At 42.9% G+C, this 16,330-nt stretch overlaps 1 protein-coding gene across 2 annotated transcripts in view; it reads left to right on the top strand.

Moving 5' to 3' along the window:
- The first annotated feature begins 507 nt into the window (after positions 1 to 507).
- The window catches only part of znf362b (zinc finger protein 362b), a 28,147-nt gene continuing 12,324 nt past the window's right edge, over positions 508 to 16,330 (top strand). Inside the window, exons 1-8 of one of the 2 annotated variants that reach the window (XM_034173212.1) lie at positions 508 to 654; positions 3,861 to 3,924; positions 4,213 to 4,447; positions 5,377 to 5,481; positions 8,012 to 8,330; positions 8,440 to 8,664; positions 9,605 to 9,683; positions 9,761 to 9,919. In XM_034173212.1, the coding sequence (XP_034029103.1) occupies positions 3,862 to 3,924; positions 4,213 to 4,447; positions 5,377 to 5,481; positions 8,012 to 8,330; positions 8,440 to 8,664; positions 9,605 to 9,683; positions 9,761 to 9,919 (1,185 nt within the window). In that variant the 5' untranslated portion in view covers positions 508 to 654; position 3,861. Of the gene's footprint in view, positions 655 to 3,860; positions 3,925 to 4,185; positions 4,448 to 5,376; positions 5,482 to 8,011; positions 8,331 to 8,439; positions 8,665 to 9,604; positions 9,684 to 9,760; positions 9,920 to 16,330 lie in introns of both variants that reach the window. The other variant, XM_034173211.1, reaches the window with a different exon arrangement.

Below are 16,330 nucleotides of genomic sequence, written 5' to 3'. Positions count from 1 at the left end.
TAATAGCGAAAATAAGTCTGACATTTTAGGTCATTCTATTCTGTATTCAGAGTCTACATGGCCCATGCCCAAATTTCCCAGCCCATCTGCCCGAATTTCAGCATTTTGCAGAGCCCAGGGAGGGCAGTCCCCCCCCCCCCCCCCCCCCCACCTCCTACGCCTATGATTGGCAAAGATATTTCAAATGGGAATCTAGTGCAGTTTTGGCCATTTTTGTTTCGTTTTAGACACAAAACAATTTCTCTATAAATCGTTCCCCAAACTGCATTATATTACCCCATTTAAAACGTCTTCTGCAATATTACCTTTAATTATAGACAGATATATCATATTCATCTACACAAGTCTCCGAATGTTTCCGGGTTTTAGGATCTACCTTATTTATTTATTTATTTTTAAGGCATTCCCAACCGAACGCACTTTCATAAAACCGTACGACATTAAAGCTCCGCGCTGTGGAGACGTCATAAAGCGGGCCGACATTGTGCGCGTGCAGCAGCGGCACCCAGAAGTGAACAAAGCGACCCGGAAGCGGTGTTCCGACTGGAGGCAGGCAGAAAGAGCATCAAGCTTTTTATATACATATATAGATATATATATATATATATATTACAGCTCAACTCCCAAGACGAGCATCGGCACTCGGGACGCAAGGTAATTTGTGCGTGCGTGTTCTGGTGTCGTGCGTGGGTCGAAGAAGCGGGATGAAAACGCGCGCGTCGCGCAGCCGCTGCCCTTTGATTCGTCCAGAAGTTGCACAATGTGGGAAGGAAAAAAAAGAAAAGCCGACTAAAAGTGGGGGTTTGGGTCGAGCTGGCCGAGCGGGGTTCGGGGAGTCCGGGCGGGTTCTGACCACGTTGCGTCGCGGTGCGGAGTGCGAGCGGAGACCTGCTCCTTTTCTTTTTTCTTTTCTTGCAGAGGGTTCGGGTTGTTGTAGGAAGTGTCAGGGTTTTTTTTTTTTAAGGAGGTGGAGGCCGGGCTATTCAAACCTGCAGTAAACAATCATTCATGCCTTTGTGGCCGTAAACACGCCTTTTGTGTTCGCATCCCGATTCGGCCTCCTCGCGACACAACATGTTCCGAAAATAAATTTTTTTGTGCTCTGCAGAATATGGCGTCCCGCCTTATAAAAATAAGGCTGCCATTTTTGTTTCTCTTTTGTCTGCAAAGTGTTATTATTAGTATTTTTTTTTTTTTTTTTTTTAAGAAACTGTGATGAGGAGGTTCAGAGGAGCAGCAGGAGGTTCGAACCCCCTCAGCGGCTCCCTCACACCGAGAAGTGACTGAAGTTATTCACCTTTTAAAATCTAATTTTTCTGGAATTCAGTCCCCAACAAAAGAGAAGCTAAATGCCTTGAGCTAACCGGCTAAAGAGCTTCATTAACTTTACAGGATCACTGGTTTATTTAATAATAACTACAAAAATTAACCCTCTCAAATCTTTATTCAGTGGCAGATATTATTATTACTGTTATTGTTATTATTATGTTTACTATAAAACTTAAGGTTCTTAAAATGTCCAACATTCAGTTCTATTTTTACCTCTACAACCAAGTTATTATCATTAATAATTAACTGATTAAACTGTTAATTATTTTAGTATTATTATAAATCACTTAGTCTGTAAATGCTTATTGCAAAAAAAAAAAAAAAGATATCTCAAAGCGCCTTTTTTTTTTTTAGTACGTGGATATCATTACGTTAACCATTACTGTGTGTTGGTAGGTTGTTATTACAGCAGTGGTGATGTGACATCCTAACCCTTAACCCTAATAGTCCAAATCTTACAGATATATGAACGCAAAGAATATAATAGCTGAAACAAAATGTTGGTTGATATGAAGTCTTCAGTCAGAAAATCGAACCCATATCCTGCATGACAGCAATTTAAGGCAGCTGTTGTAAGAATCAGTCACAAGAATCGGCTGCAGTAACTGTAACCACTTCGTTTTTTGTTTTGTTTTGTTTTTTTACCCGGTTATGGAATTGGACCTGGATCTTATCAGTGTGCAAAGTTGTGGTCTTGTAGCAATTCACTTTCAATTTATTTTATTTCTACATCACCAAATCACAAAAAACCTGCCTCGAGGTGCTTCACATGAGTGAGATCTAACCTTACCAACCCCTAGAGCAAGCACACTAATGACAGTGGCAAGGAAAAACTCTGATGTTGAGGAAGAAAACTCAAGCAGACCAGACTCAGAAAGGTGACCCTCTGCTTGGGCCATTCTAAAAGTTACAAGGTTTTTACAAAGTTTTTAACAAGCTGAAGAAACAGAAAAACCAGAACAACATGAAAAATTAAGTGCATTATCGAGAAGAGCATGCAGTCATTGGCGCCACAGGCAGGGCGGCGTGAGGCGTTGTAGCAAAAGTATTCTTCAGATTTAAAAACTTTATGTATTTCACAAACACTTAACTGTTTTGAACCTTAATCCAAACCCTTATCTGAACCATAACTCTTATCATCTTAACACTTATTCAAACCCTACCTCCTGACCCTGGATAAACAGTTATCCAAACCCTAACATGTATCCAAACAATAACCCTAATACCTAACCCTTATCCTAATGGTTTGTGGAGTGGTGTGGACTCAACAACCTGCAGCTCAATGTATCTAAGACGAAGGAGCTGATGGTGGACTTCAGAAGACAGAAGACTTGTCCGAACCCAGTTACCATCAATGGAACTGAGGTGGACATTGTGGACTACCTTGGTGTCCACATAGACAACAAACTGTACTGGACATGTAAACACAGGTGCTGTGTATAAGAAGGGTCAGAACTGACTGTACCTGACTGTACTTCCTCAGGAGGCTCAGATCTTTCAGTGTCAGTTCAGTGCAAGAAATATGTTGCAGATGTTTTACCAGTCAGTGGTCTCCAGCATCATCTTCTATGCTGTAGTGTGATGGGGCAGTAGGCTGAAGGCAGCTCACACAAACAGCTGGCTGTGTCCTGGGGCCTGAGCTAGAATCTGTGGTGGAGGTGTCTGAGAGCAGGATGTTGAGGAAACTGCTCAGCGTCTGGGACAGCACCTCCCACCCCCCTGCATGCCACACTGATGTCCTGTCAGAGCGCCTTCAGTCGTATACTGAAACCACCAAGGTCCACCACAGAGCACCAAGAGGTCTTTCCTACCTGTGGCAGTCAGACTGTATAATTTCTCCCCCTTCTGCAGGATGAGTACGTAACGAACAGAGTTATTCAGTTATTCAAAGTAAATTTGTTGTACTTGTTTTAAGAAAAAAAAACATTATTCACCATTTACTGTTTCTGTGCTCTGGTGAAATAATTGACTTCGGGATAAATAAAGTTGATCTTAGCTTATCTTATGCTAATGGTTATCCAGACAGGAGTGATGGTTAGTGCACTTGGTTGAAGTGTAGAAGGTTTCCGGTTGGGTCCTTGATGGCAACCACCAAGGCAGACAACCGGTCCATTCCCACATCTCGTAGCAATGTGCCATTATTGAATTCCTCAGAGCAGCGGGTTGGGCACCTGTTGACCAATTCCCCTGATGGTGAGTCTAGGGGGACACCTGTGTTGACGTCAGTACAGTCAGGAGGTGGGCAAAAAGGCAAAAATCCAGCCACACAGTGTCTGCACCATAAGGCTTGTAGGAGGCGCCCCATAACAGCCACATATGCACAGCATCAAGTGTGGGTGTGATGGCATAGTCCTCACAGAATTATGCTATGAGACCTCTGTTTTTGACAGTTGACGTCTGACCCTTATCCGTCGATTTAGGTATTAACCAAATGTCTTGGAAGAACATCCACTTCATCAGGTGTTTGGTCTTCTGCGGAATTACTTGCAGTTTGAATGCCACTAAAATGGGTGTTTATTTTTTCATTCCAGGATGGCAGAGCCTCGATTTAACAACCCGTATTTCTGGCCTCCACCTCCATCCATGCCGGGCCAGGTACGTCTCTTCTAACACACGCGACGTCTCCGTCTGCCGCTGCCATTTGTTTCCATGTGTGAATGTCTTTTTCAGCCATTCGGTGCCAGCTTAACAAATTCTCAGAATGAATTCTTCACAGTCCCCTCAGTAGAAGGAACATGGTGTAACGTGTAGTGTGCTGGTCGGCGTTTTCCGACGTAAGATGTGTCTTTGGGGGCGTGAATGATATTCACACACGGTGGCCGTTTTCTGTTGAGCATGACCCGTTAACCCTTACAGCTGGATAACCTGGTGCTCATTAACAAGATCAAGGAGCAGCTGATGGCTGAGAAGATCCGACCACTGCACCTGCCGCCTACCTCCAGCCCTTCCCAGCAGCCCTTGCTGTTGCCCTCCTCCTCACCGGACAGCAGTGCACAGCACGGCATGCCAGTGTCAAAGCCACAGCCGCAACAGGTGTCGGGTCACCACCCGCAGCAACAGGGCTCAGGCCAGCCGGACATCGCCCTGCATGCCCGCCCCGCCTCCAGCTCTGGACCAGGTACAGACTCACCTGTGGTCGTTGGCTGCACATCGGACCTCAGTATGTTCTGAGTACACACCAAAAGTGTCTGCATAAGATCAGATAAACAAAACTCTATTGAAGCATTGTTTTTTTGTTGGTGTTGATCAGGTGCTACTCTTTGATCAGGTGGTAACTGATATAAATCAGGGACTTTGCTGATTTTGTGTTATAATGTTTAAAGTTGTAAGCAGTAGAGCCTCACTGATATTGGTTGGCCAATAATATTGGCTGATGTGAGCCTATCACAAACATTTTGCAGTTATGATTTTTTTTTTTCCCCCTTAATAAACAATGCGGAAAAACACATTGGCTGTTGGGAATGGTGCCATTACATAATTTGTCTGATGGCACAGTTTACAAGCATAGTTGGGACCCCATCACCCCTTGGTCATATTAGCTACAAGAGCCAGAGGCAAAGTGATCAGCTGCCAAACATTTTCAATCAGAGTCTGCATTTTCCAGCGACAATGGCACCAGTTAGGATGGACCAAAATGGATGGGAAGTCTATCTTATGCAAATGCTAAGTTATGTGGCATGGCAAATGCCAGTCTGAATGAAGGCAGTGTGACGTACAATTAGTTGATTGTTGGTTATATTTATAGTGATTAATGATAAAGTTCATGTTTAAATTGTGAAACATCAAGCCTCAATTACATTTCTTTGTCATAAGGATTTGATAATGAAATGTTAAGAATTATTTCCAATTTTAATGTATACGTATAATGACTGATATCGGTAAATTTATTTTATTCTCGAATATGGGTCAGCTGTAAATCCACAAGTCTGTTTGCATTAACATGTATGGAGAATGTTCAGATCCACCTCATAGGAGACATAAGTGTACGTTAGCAAACGATAAATGTTTCTCTGCATAAAGAAACTTTTTATTCTGCACTGATCTCAGATGTTAATATGGATGACAAGTCGGCAGTGAAGACCAAAGGACTGTGGGAAGACTGGCACATGAGACAGCTCAGCGAGCAAGCTGGTCGAGTCAACCATCGCTCAGGTACTTCATCTCGGTGCCGACTGTCCGAGCAGTGGGTGGGGTGGGTTCTGATTTTAAACGACGTCCAGCATCACATTTCAATGAATCAGTCACATCATCAAATTTACAAACCAACTCATCGATAACTTGAGCTCTTGGCGAAATTCTGTTGTACCCGCATTAATGGTAAATCTCCAGCAGGTGTAGAAATTCAATTTCAAGAACCTTGGTATATACTGATAGAGTAGATGAGTGCAGTTCAGCGTTCTGACAGTAGACTAAGCATCGACTTCAAGATGTCAGTTTTCAAAAAGCTTAAGATCATGACAAAAAAAGGGGGGGGGGGGCTCATGTAGGAACCACTCAAATTCATTTGTAATTCATACGTAGGAGTGATTTAAGAGAACTCACATTTGCAAATTTTCTCATTTTGAGTTTTTGTAGGTCTGAATAAAATTTTATGAGCGGTTTAGATCTGCAGCAGGAGTCATGTACAGTTAGTTTGCTGCCTTCCAGACCTGTTGTAAATTATTGTTTTGTATGTTTCATGACTTTGAAGCAGTTTTAGCTTGAAAATCCTACCCAGGATACACATCATAATCACGTCAATGGTACAGTTCGAATTGTAGTATAATTCTAAGTGGATTCGTATAGCCTAATTAAATTTAAGGTAAAATGCTCCTTTTTTAGTCCCGCAACGGGGGAGGAATAAAGTTCGCTCTGCAGGAGTAAGCCTCCGCCAGCAGGATCTCTTTGACTTTGATACCTGGAGGGGTCCAGGGCAGGTGGGTTGTAGTTGGAACTATCCAACCTGAATGGATGCCTTGGAGTGACACCCCATCACCGATCCCAGTGTCCTTATTAGACACCTCTGACATATGTGGTGGGGCGTGTAGCATTACATGGTTGTTTTGTAGTGTTATTTATGTGAACTCATTCTTCTTGTGAACTGCTGTATTAGACAGATGATTTACAACATTATCTACACAAGCTTTTCCTGAGTCTGACGCAGGCACTCATGCAGGCTACCCAACTAAAAACGTTTCCGACAGTGTTCTTACAGCAGGTCTACTCTTTGCTTCAGATGTGTAGAAACTTGTCTGCATCTCAGAATTGTGACTTCTAAGATCTATGCTTCGATCTGAAAAGGTAGAGACTTTATATAGTAAAAGTAAAAACCTTTTTTTGATCATAGATTAACTTCCAGGTAAATACTGGATTTCTGGATCTGGAGTGTGCCACCATGTACAGGATGGGCCAATAAAATGTTACCGCTTTTTTAATTCGTACAATTTCCAAAATAACAAAGATTTATTTTTCATTTTCAGGAATATTAATTCCTGAAAATGAAAAAGAAATTCGGAGAATCCCTCTTGAGATGTGTGGCAATGTCATCACAAACTTCAATGTGTGTGTTGCAGCTGTAATCCAAAGAAGAGTGTGGATTGAACATGTCATCAATGATTGAACTGTGCGGAAAATGAGAGAGAAAGTGGGAAAACGTTGGTATCAAATGTTAAGTTTATGCTTCTGTTACAAGTCTGTAAATAAAGTTTTCCAATAGGTTCTCATTTCAAAAACTTGTGTACGATCAAAAAGTGGTAACATTTTATTGGCCCACCCTGTGTATTGGACAGTGTCACGTTGTGGTGTGTTTGACAGGCCATATTACTTGCTCGACCCCCTGTGCTTGCTCACAGGGGGTCATTTTGACCATTGGGGTTTTTACGTAATTATTGTATGGCCTTGCCTTACAATATAAAGCGCCTTGGGGCAACTGTTTGTTGTGATTTGGCGCTATATAAATAAAATTGATTGATTTGATATTAAGATATGGCCGTGTGTTCATGCTAATGACTGTTGATGCTAACATTACCATTAACAGCGGTGAGCATACGAAGACATGCTAACAGCAGCTGACAATTATAGTTAGCCTTTTCTTACGGAGCAGGTAGCTGCCAATATATAGACCTTGGTTCAAATCCCACTTATGCTGCTGTTTATGTATGTCCTTGGACAAAACACTTAACATGCATTGTTTCAGTGCACCCCGTGGGAAAATGGGTATTGGCCTTGGCTGGGGAGTAACCTGCGATGGACTGATGTCTCGTCTGGGGTGGGGCTGAGGGGGCATGTACTCTTGTATGCTTCACACAGGAATCAGACAAATACTGGCCTGATGGGCCTACAAGGACTTGCTGCCTGCTGGTATCCAAATGCACCATGTTAACGTAGCATTTGATAAAATGGTGGAACACTCCACATTCAGAAATCCAGTCATTCCTGGAAAACTTTCATCACTGTTGTCAAGTGACTGCTTATTAAGAATAATTGAAAATTAAGACTCATTGTTTTCTGCCAGACAAAAGCTGGTTTCACTTAATTTGTGTATGTTGTACAAATCAGTTTGCAAAATCTTGATTTCTGGAATACATGAGTACAAAAAGTTATTTGTGCTACATTATTGTTATTCATTAATAAATATGCAGGTTTATGTGATGCACTACAGCAGGTGTTAGAACTCTTGTTGTTTTGGTTGCTACCACCACAGCTCTTGCTCCTTCATCCCGACCCGACAGCCACAACATTTCAGAGGCCCTGACGCCTACAACTCCAACCTCCAGCGCCCAGAACCGCCTGGGCGGAGCTCCATCTGTGAACCTCATCTCCGGACTGGCTAGCGGCCCTGGCATGGACCACATGAAAGTTGGAGGCCTGGCCGGACTTTTGGGCCCTCCCCCCAAGGCACCCAGAGGACGAAAGAAGATCAAAGCTGAAAACCCATCTGGTCCTCTGCTGGTGGTGCCCTACCCCATGCTGGCCGACCAAGGCTGTGTCACTGTTGCACCCAAAGAGGGAAAAACCTACAGGTTAGACACAAGGGAGTCATAAAAACAATTCATTTACCCGATTGCATTGCAGAGTTAAATACATATATTTAAGTTTCTTTTCTTTTTTGCTTCCCCTCTCATCATCTAGATGCAAAGTGTGCCCGCTTACCTTCTTAAGCAAGTCAGAGATGCAGATACACTCAAAGTCCCACACAGAGGCTAAACCCCACAAGTGTCCCCACTGCTCCAAGACGTTCGCCAACGCCTCCTACCTGTCGCAGCATTTGCGGATCCACCTGGGGATCAAACCATACCACTGCTCCTACTGTGAGAACTCCTTCCGTCAGCTCTCACACCTGCAGCAGCACACCAGGTAGGCCCAGTTATTCCACCAAGTCCAGCTACACGTTTCTGATGTTGAATAAATGAGATACGGCAAGATCTAATCCCAGTATATGAACATACAAAGTGGCAGTGTGGTCAACTTTGGTTTGGTTCCTGCTCAGTCGATGGTGATGTCAGCTTGGAAGATTAGAAAATCCCATCTTTGGACTGACTCTGGGGAAAGTACTGCTGACAGCTGGGAAAGACGGCATGCTGGGATCCTTTTTGGGGCATGTAAGACCAACAGGCCATTTCTGAGCTTGTTCAGTGTCAGTGGGTGGTAACTCTCTTGCTTAGCTAGGTTTTTTTTTTCCCAGTAGGTTGTCTCTTTTTGACTTAGTGAGGGGTGGGCGGGGTGCCCCACGTGCTTGCACGGTGTAACACGTCAGGGTCGCAGAGTGGAGCAGAGCTGCTGAAGCTGGTGGGTGACCTCAGATGGTATTGCTCTTTAGTCCCGCTCCACTGCAAAGTGTATTTGAAGATTTCTACCAGTGTTCTGTGGCATTGCAAAAAACCGTCAGAAAAAGTGGGGCAGTGGCAGCTGCAAAGCCGAACATGCACCTAGCCTAGCCTAATGAACGCCTTGTTTTGGCCAAGTAATGAACTGATTATGAAAATAGTTAACGGCTGTTTTTGTTGAACTAATAATGGTCATTTAAGCTTGAGTACGTGCTCCTGTCGGGCCAGAACGGCTTTTCTTGCAATGCTAGCTTGTTATTTAATATTGTGGCTCCACCCCTTTTCTAGAGCTGCTCTAAAAAAAGTACTCTCTGATCTTGGCCACAACAAAACCTTTCACCAACTTCTCTGAAACCCTCTTTATTCCTCTTTGAGTTGTCAAACCAGACAAACGTAACCTTTTTTACTCAGGTAGCTTGTAAAATTCAACAACTTTCTTTACTTTCATTCATCCACTCATTCTTCCACAGAATCCACACGGGGGACAGGCCTTATAAATGTGCTCACCCTGGATGTGAAAAGGCTTTTACCCAGCTGTCCAACCTCCAGGTAGGTGCACACGGTCACCCCGCTGTGGCGCTAACCGTTTCTCATCACATTTTGCTGCCTGTGTTCCTTTTCGACAGTCTCACCAGAGGCAGCACAATAAAGACAAGCCGTACAAATGTCCCAACTGCTACCGTGCCTACTCAGACTCCGCATCACTGCAGATCCACTTGTCAGCGCACGCCATCAAAAATGCTAAGGCCTACTGCTGTAGCATGTGTGGCCGGGCTTACACCTCTGTGAGTAAACGTTATCTCAGGCTTTCCCCAAACATGTTTCTGCTTTGTAAGATGACCTTTGATATGTGTGTGTTTTTAACTGAAACCTGTAGTGTTCTGTTTGATATTCAGCTTTCTGGCCTGGTCTTGCTCTTCTTCAAAAAGAAAGTAAGTGCAGTCAGGCAAAATTGGGGTCATGCAATATTCTTCGAGCATCAGCGTGATGTGAGCGTACGCAGTCGTCACACCAAGAGACCTGCGACATCAACTAAGACAAATCAAACACGTGACCTGACAACTGTTTTGTTGCTCGGTGCACTGTTCTCATCTTCAGTGTATAATCTACAAGAGACATCTGATCTGTTACAACTGACTCAGACTTATGGGGTGTTGGATACCTGGAGTTTATTACTCATGACTGACACACAGGCTCCGCAGATCAACTTGACAACAAGCAGTTGATGGAATATCTTTTGTTAGGGGTTTCGTGGTAACTTAACCTAGTGTGCAAAGCTGCCATCTACTGGCCTGTCATGAGTATCCCAAGTATTCTCAGCCAATTGTAACATTCACAGATGAAGAGTGCAGAGAAACGTAGCCTAAAGCAGGTTCCGTTTAATTTACCACCCCGTCATATGCAGCACAAATGGGTGAAAACACACCCAAATATGGCAACACTGGTCAGCAGTGACTTAAATTGCGTTACCTATTGTAATTCCAACAGTGTTCACCTGAAGTGGATGTAATTACAGTAAAACTCGCATATGCAGTGGGGGAAATAAGTATTTGATCCACTGTGTTTTGCAGGTTTTCCCACCGACAAAGAATGGAGAGGTCTGTAATTTTTATCGTAGGTACACTTTAACTGTGAGACAGAATCTAAAAAAAATCCAGAAAACTCACATTGTATGATTTTTAAATAATTAATTTGCATTTTATTGCATGAAATAAGTATTTGAACACCTACCAACCAGCAAGAATTCTGGCTCTCACAGACCTGTTAATTTTTCTTTAAGAAGCCCTCTTATTCTGCACTCTTTACCTGTATTAACTGCACCTGTTTGAACTTGTTACCTGTATAAAAGACACCTGTTCACACACTCAATCAATCACACTCCAGCCTGTCCACCATAGCCAAGACCAAAGAGCTGTCTAATGACACCAGGGACAAAACTGTAGACCTGCACAAGGCTGGGATGGACTACAGGACAACAGGCAAGCAGCTTGGTAGAAGACAACAACTGTTATGATTATTTATTAGAAAGTGGAAGAAACACAAGATGACTGTCAATCTCCCTCGCTCTGGGATTCCATGCAAGATCTCACATGCAACAAGATCAACACATGATGCTGTCATGGTTTAAAATCCTGCAGGGCAGCAAGGTCCCCCTGCTCAAGCCAGCACATGTCCAGGCCCATTTGATGTTCACCAGTGACCATCTGGATGAACCAGAGGAGGCATGGGAGAAGGTCATGTGGTCAGATGAGACCAAAATAGAGCTTTTTGGAATCAACTCCACTTGCCATGTTTAGAGGATGAGAACAACCCCAAGAAAACCATCCCAACTTGAAGCATGGGGGTGGAAACGTCATACTCTGGGGGCGCTTTTCTGCAAAGGAGACAGGACGACTGCACCGTATTCAAGGGAGGATGGATGGGGTCATGTATTGCGAGATTTTGGCAAACAACCTCCTTCCCTCAGTAAGAGCATTGAAGATGGGTCATGGCTGGGTCTTCCAGCATGACAATGACCCAAACACACAGCCAGGGCAACTAAGGAGGGGCTCCGTAAGAAGCATTTCAAGGTTCTGGAGTGGCCTGGCCAGTCTCCAGACCTGAACTCAATAGAAAATCTTTGGAGGAAGCTGAAACTCCAAACCTGAAAGATCTAGAGAAGATCCATTTCTGCTTCCTGTTTGGCGCTGCTCTGCTGGCGACTCGGGCTCTCGCTGTTGTGACCGAAACAAAATTGTTTGTCTATCGTTTATTGTCTTTTGTTCCTTTTTGTCATATATTGTTTTGTTTTTGGGACTGAGTGGCTTGTTGGTGCTCCAAGCAGTGGTTCTCCAGGAACTGCCAGCGTTTTTCTGCGCAGGGATTGGCGTTGCCAGTGTCGACCTACAGGGCACGACATGGCACCCAGTTCCGTATTCTTCCTCCTCACTTTGCTTCTGATATATCTGGTAACTTCTTGTCAACAGTTAGTATGTGGCACAACTGCAGTATCACGCTAACATACGTACACGAGAGATATCCTTTTGTCCCTGCGGTTCTCAAATATCTCCGCTGGTTCGGACCTGCCTAATGAAATTAGAGCCCAGTTCACAGGCGGACGCCAACGGAGGAGAGGCCGCAGAGGAGGCGTCAGACAGCGGGTTCACCGGCGTCGATACAAACCACCCTTGCCGTCAATGATCCTGTCTAACATAAGGTCACTGCAGCACAAAATCACCGAACTTCGGATTAACGCCAAAGCCTACTATGAGTACCGTGAAGCAGGCGTTATGGTGTTTACTGAGACCTGGTTGCTTTCGGAAATCGCGGATTCCCTGGTTGAAGTGGATGGATTTTCACTTTTTCGGGCGGACAGAACATCAGCCTCAGGAAAGAGCAGAGGCGGAGGCATTGTGGTCTACGTGAATGACAAATGGTGTCGACAGGTTACGGCGAGAGCAATGGTATGTACTCCTGACGCTGAACTCCTTTGCTTATCTTTGAGGCCCTGGTATTTACCTAGGGAGTTTGGGAATATTATCCTGTGTGCAGCATACGTCCCCCCCAGCGCGAACACAGCAAGGGCTGCGCGTCTTACAGCTGACTGTATACACGATCAACTGCAACGCACACCGGGTGCGCCGGTTTTTATTCTGGGTGACTTTAATCACTGTAAATTGGAACTATTGCTACCGGATTATGAACAATATGTGAGATGTGCTACACGAAATAACAGCATATTAGACAAATGCTACGGAAATGTTAAAAATGCCTATACTGCCCCCTGTAGCCAACTCGGACCATAGCACTGTTCACTTATTATCTTCATACAGGACTGTATTAAAGAGCTCTAAGCCAGAGACAAAACGGGTAACATTATGGTCTAATGACAGCATTGAGACTCTAAAAGGTTGTTTTCTCAGTACAGACTGGAACATATTTCACAGCCAGGACCTTGACTCTGCTACAGAGGCAATTACAGACTATATTCATTTCTGTATTGAAAGTGTTGTCATAAAAAAGGATGTTGTTATATATCCAAATAACAAACCCTTCATTACTAAGCAAATCAAAGACTGTATTAACAGAAAGAAAATTGCTTTTAAAACTCATGATAAGGCTGCACTGATATCAGCACAAAAAGAACTTAATCAGCAATTGCGTGTAGCAAGGAGAAAACAGAAAGAGCTTTTAGAACTTAATTTTAATATTTCAGACACCAAGAGAGTGTGGGATTCTATGAAGGCTATCACAAACATGAACCCTTATAAAAAGCATTTTATATCACTTGATGACTCCAAAATGGCCAATGAGTTAAATTATTTTTATTTGAGATTTGAGACGCATGATTTCTCTGAAAAGTGTAACAAGGAGCTGGACTCCCTACCCCCCTCTGATAATGCGTCACATAGACTGTGGATTGATCCACAACAGGTCGAATGTCTCTTTCGGCATGCTCCGTTAAAAAAGGCTGCAGGGCCAGATGGGATTTCATCATTTTTGTTAAAAACATTTGCACAGGAGCTTACTGCAGCTTGGTGTCCTGTTTTTCAACAGTCTATAGACACCCATACAGTCCCTGCCCTGTGGAAATGTTCTATGATCATCCCGGTGCCCAAGAAGGCAAACCCCAGCGAAGACAATGATTTTAGGCCTATAGCATTGACATCAGTTGTGATGAAATGTTTCGAGAAATACATTGTGAGCAGGCTGAAAATAGATGTAGATGGCAAATTAGATCCATTTCAGTTTGCTTACAGACGAGGGCGATGAACAGATGATGCGATTTCCACCATCATGCATCTTGTTTTAAAACATCTTGATGACAAGTCATCATATGCCCGATTACTTTTTATTGACTTCAGCTCCGCCTTTAATACGCTTCAGCCATACTTACTAATTCAGAAACTTAAAGCGTTGGATGTCAACCCGTCACTTATACGGTGGTTTCACTCTTTTTTGACAAACAGAACACAGCAGGTTAAGGTAAATTCTAGCCTGTCCCAAATCAAAGACATCAGTACTGGAGCACCACAGGGATGTGTGAGCTCACCTGTCCTTTTTACTTTATATACTAATGAGTGTTCAGCCAAGCACCCTGGGAACTATATATTTAAATATTCAGATGACTCAGCACTTCTGTGCTTACTTCAACAGAATGATGATTTGAATATCTATCATTCAGAGGTGAGGCAGTTTGTTGAGTGGTGTGATTCCAGTTACCTTACTTTAAATGTTAAAAAGACAGAGGAAGTCATTTTTGACCCAAAGTTAGTTGGCAATCACAACCCTGTAATTATACACCAGCAACCAATCACACAGGTGCAATCGTACAAATATCTTGGTGTCTGTATAGACAGTTCCCTTACATGGAACACTCATGTTGACTGGTTATGTTCCCGCTTGAATCAACGACTCTATTTTCTATGGCGTTTGCGTTTTCATGGAGTCGACCAAAAAATTATGTTACTGTTTTATCAGGCAGTTCTTGAAAGCATTCTAAGATATGGCATAACCACTTGGTTTGGGAACCTTCCTGTGTCCCTAAGATCAAAATTAAACTACCTTGTTCTCACAGCAATGAAAATCATTGGTTTGAAACAGTATAACAATCCTCAGTCAATTTTTGATCAGTGCGTGATGAAGCAAGCGGACAGAATTCTTTCTGACTCCTCCCATGTTCTGCACACGCAATACGAGTTGCTACCATCGGGCCGGCGTTTCAGAGTCCCCCATTGCAGACTGAATAGATATAGGAACTCTTTTGTTCCTATATCAATCATAGCCCTTAACAAATATCATAATAAACACCGCTAACAATCAGGCACATTAGGAGGTTTTAGTACTTGTATGTTTTTTTAAATTTTATTTTTATTCTTTATTTATGTATTTATTTATTTATTGTTATGAACTGTTTGTCTTGTTCTGTATCTTTGTATGGGTCATGATTTTTGAGAAGTCCAAGACACATTTCCCCATGGGGACATTAAAAGTATCTATCTATCTGTCTGTCTGTCTGTCTGTACCAAAATCCCTGCTGCAGTGTGTGAAAACTTGGTCAAGAACTACAGGAAACATCTGACCTCTGTAATGGCAGACAAAAGTTTCTGTACCAATTGTTAAGCTCTGTTTTTCTAGGGGATCAAATACTTATTTCATGCAATAAAATGCAAATTAATTATTTAAAAATATACAATGTGATTTTTGATTTATTTTTAATTTTTTTTAGATTCTGTCTCTCACAGCTGATGTGTACCTACGATAAAAATTACAGACCTCTCCATTTTTTATAGGTGGGGAAACCTGCAAAATTGACAGTGGATCAAATACTTATTTCCCTCACTGTAATGGATTCAGGTAGACCAGTGAATTTTGTTCGTTATAATTGAAATCCGCTATACATACAGTAGTGTTCAGAATAATAGTAGTGCTATGTGACTAAAAAGATTAATCCAGGTTTTGAGTATATTTCTTATTGTTACATGGGAAACAAGGTACCAGTAGATTCTCACAAATCCAACAAGACCAAACATTCATGATATGCACACTCTTAAGGCTATGAAATTGGGCTATTAGTAAAAAAAAAAAAAGAAAAGGGGGTGTTCACAATAATAGTAGCATCTGCTGTTGACGCTACAAACTCAAAACTACACTCAACAAAAATATAAACGCAACACTTTTGGTTTTGCTCCCATTTTGTATGAGATGAACTCAAAGATCTAAAACTTTTTCCACATACACAATATCACCATTTCCGTCAAATATTGTTCACAAACCAGTCTAAATCTGTGATAGTGAGCACTTCTCCTTTGCTGAGATAATCCATCCCACCTCACAGGTGTGCCATACCAAGATGCTGATTAGACACCATGATTAGTGCACAGGTGTGCCTTAGACTGCCCACAATAAAAGGCCACTCTGAAAGGTGCAGTTTTGTTTCATGGGGGGGGGATACCAGTCAGTATCTGGTGTGACCACCATTTGCCTCATGCAGTGCAACACATCTCCTTTGCATCATCCGTGAAGAGAACACCTCTCCAATGTGCCAAACACCAGCGAATGTGAGCATTTGCCCACTCAAGTCGGTTACAACGATGAACTGGAGTCAGGTCGAGACCCCGATGAGGATGACGAGCATGCAGATGAGCTTCCCTGAGATGGTTTCTGACAGTTTGTGCAGAAATTCTTTGGTTATGCAAACCGATTGTTTCAGCAGC

The sequence above is a fragment of the Thalassophryne amazonica genome, chromosome 6 (assembly GCF_902500255.1).
Source record: "Thalassophryne amazonica chromosome 6, fThaAma1.1, whole genome shotgun sequence".
Lineage (NCBI taxonomy): Eukaryota > Metazoa > Chordata > Actinopteri > Batrachoidiformes > Batrachoididae > Thalassophryne > Thalassophryne amazonica.
This window is presented reverse-complemented; position numbering and strand designations above follow the sequence as displayed.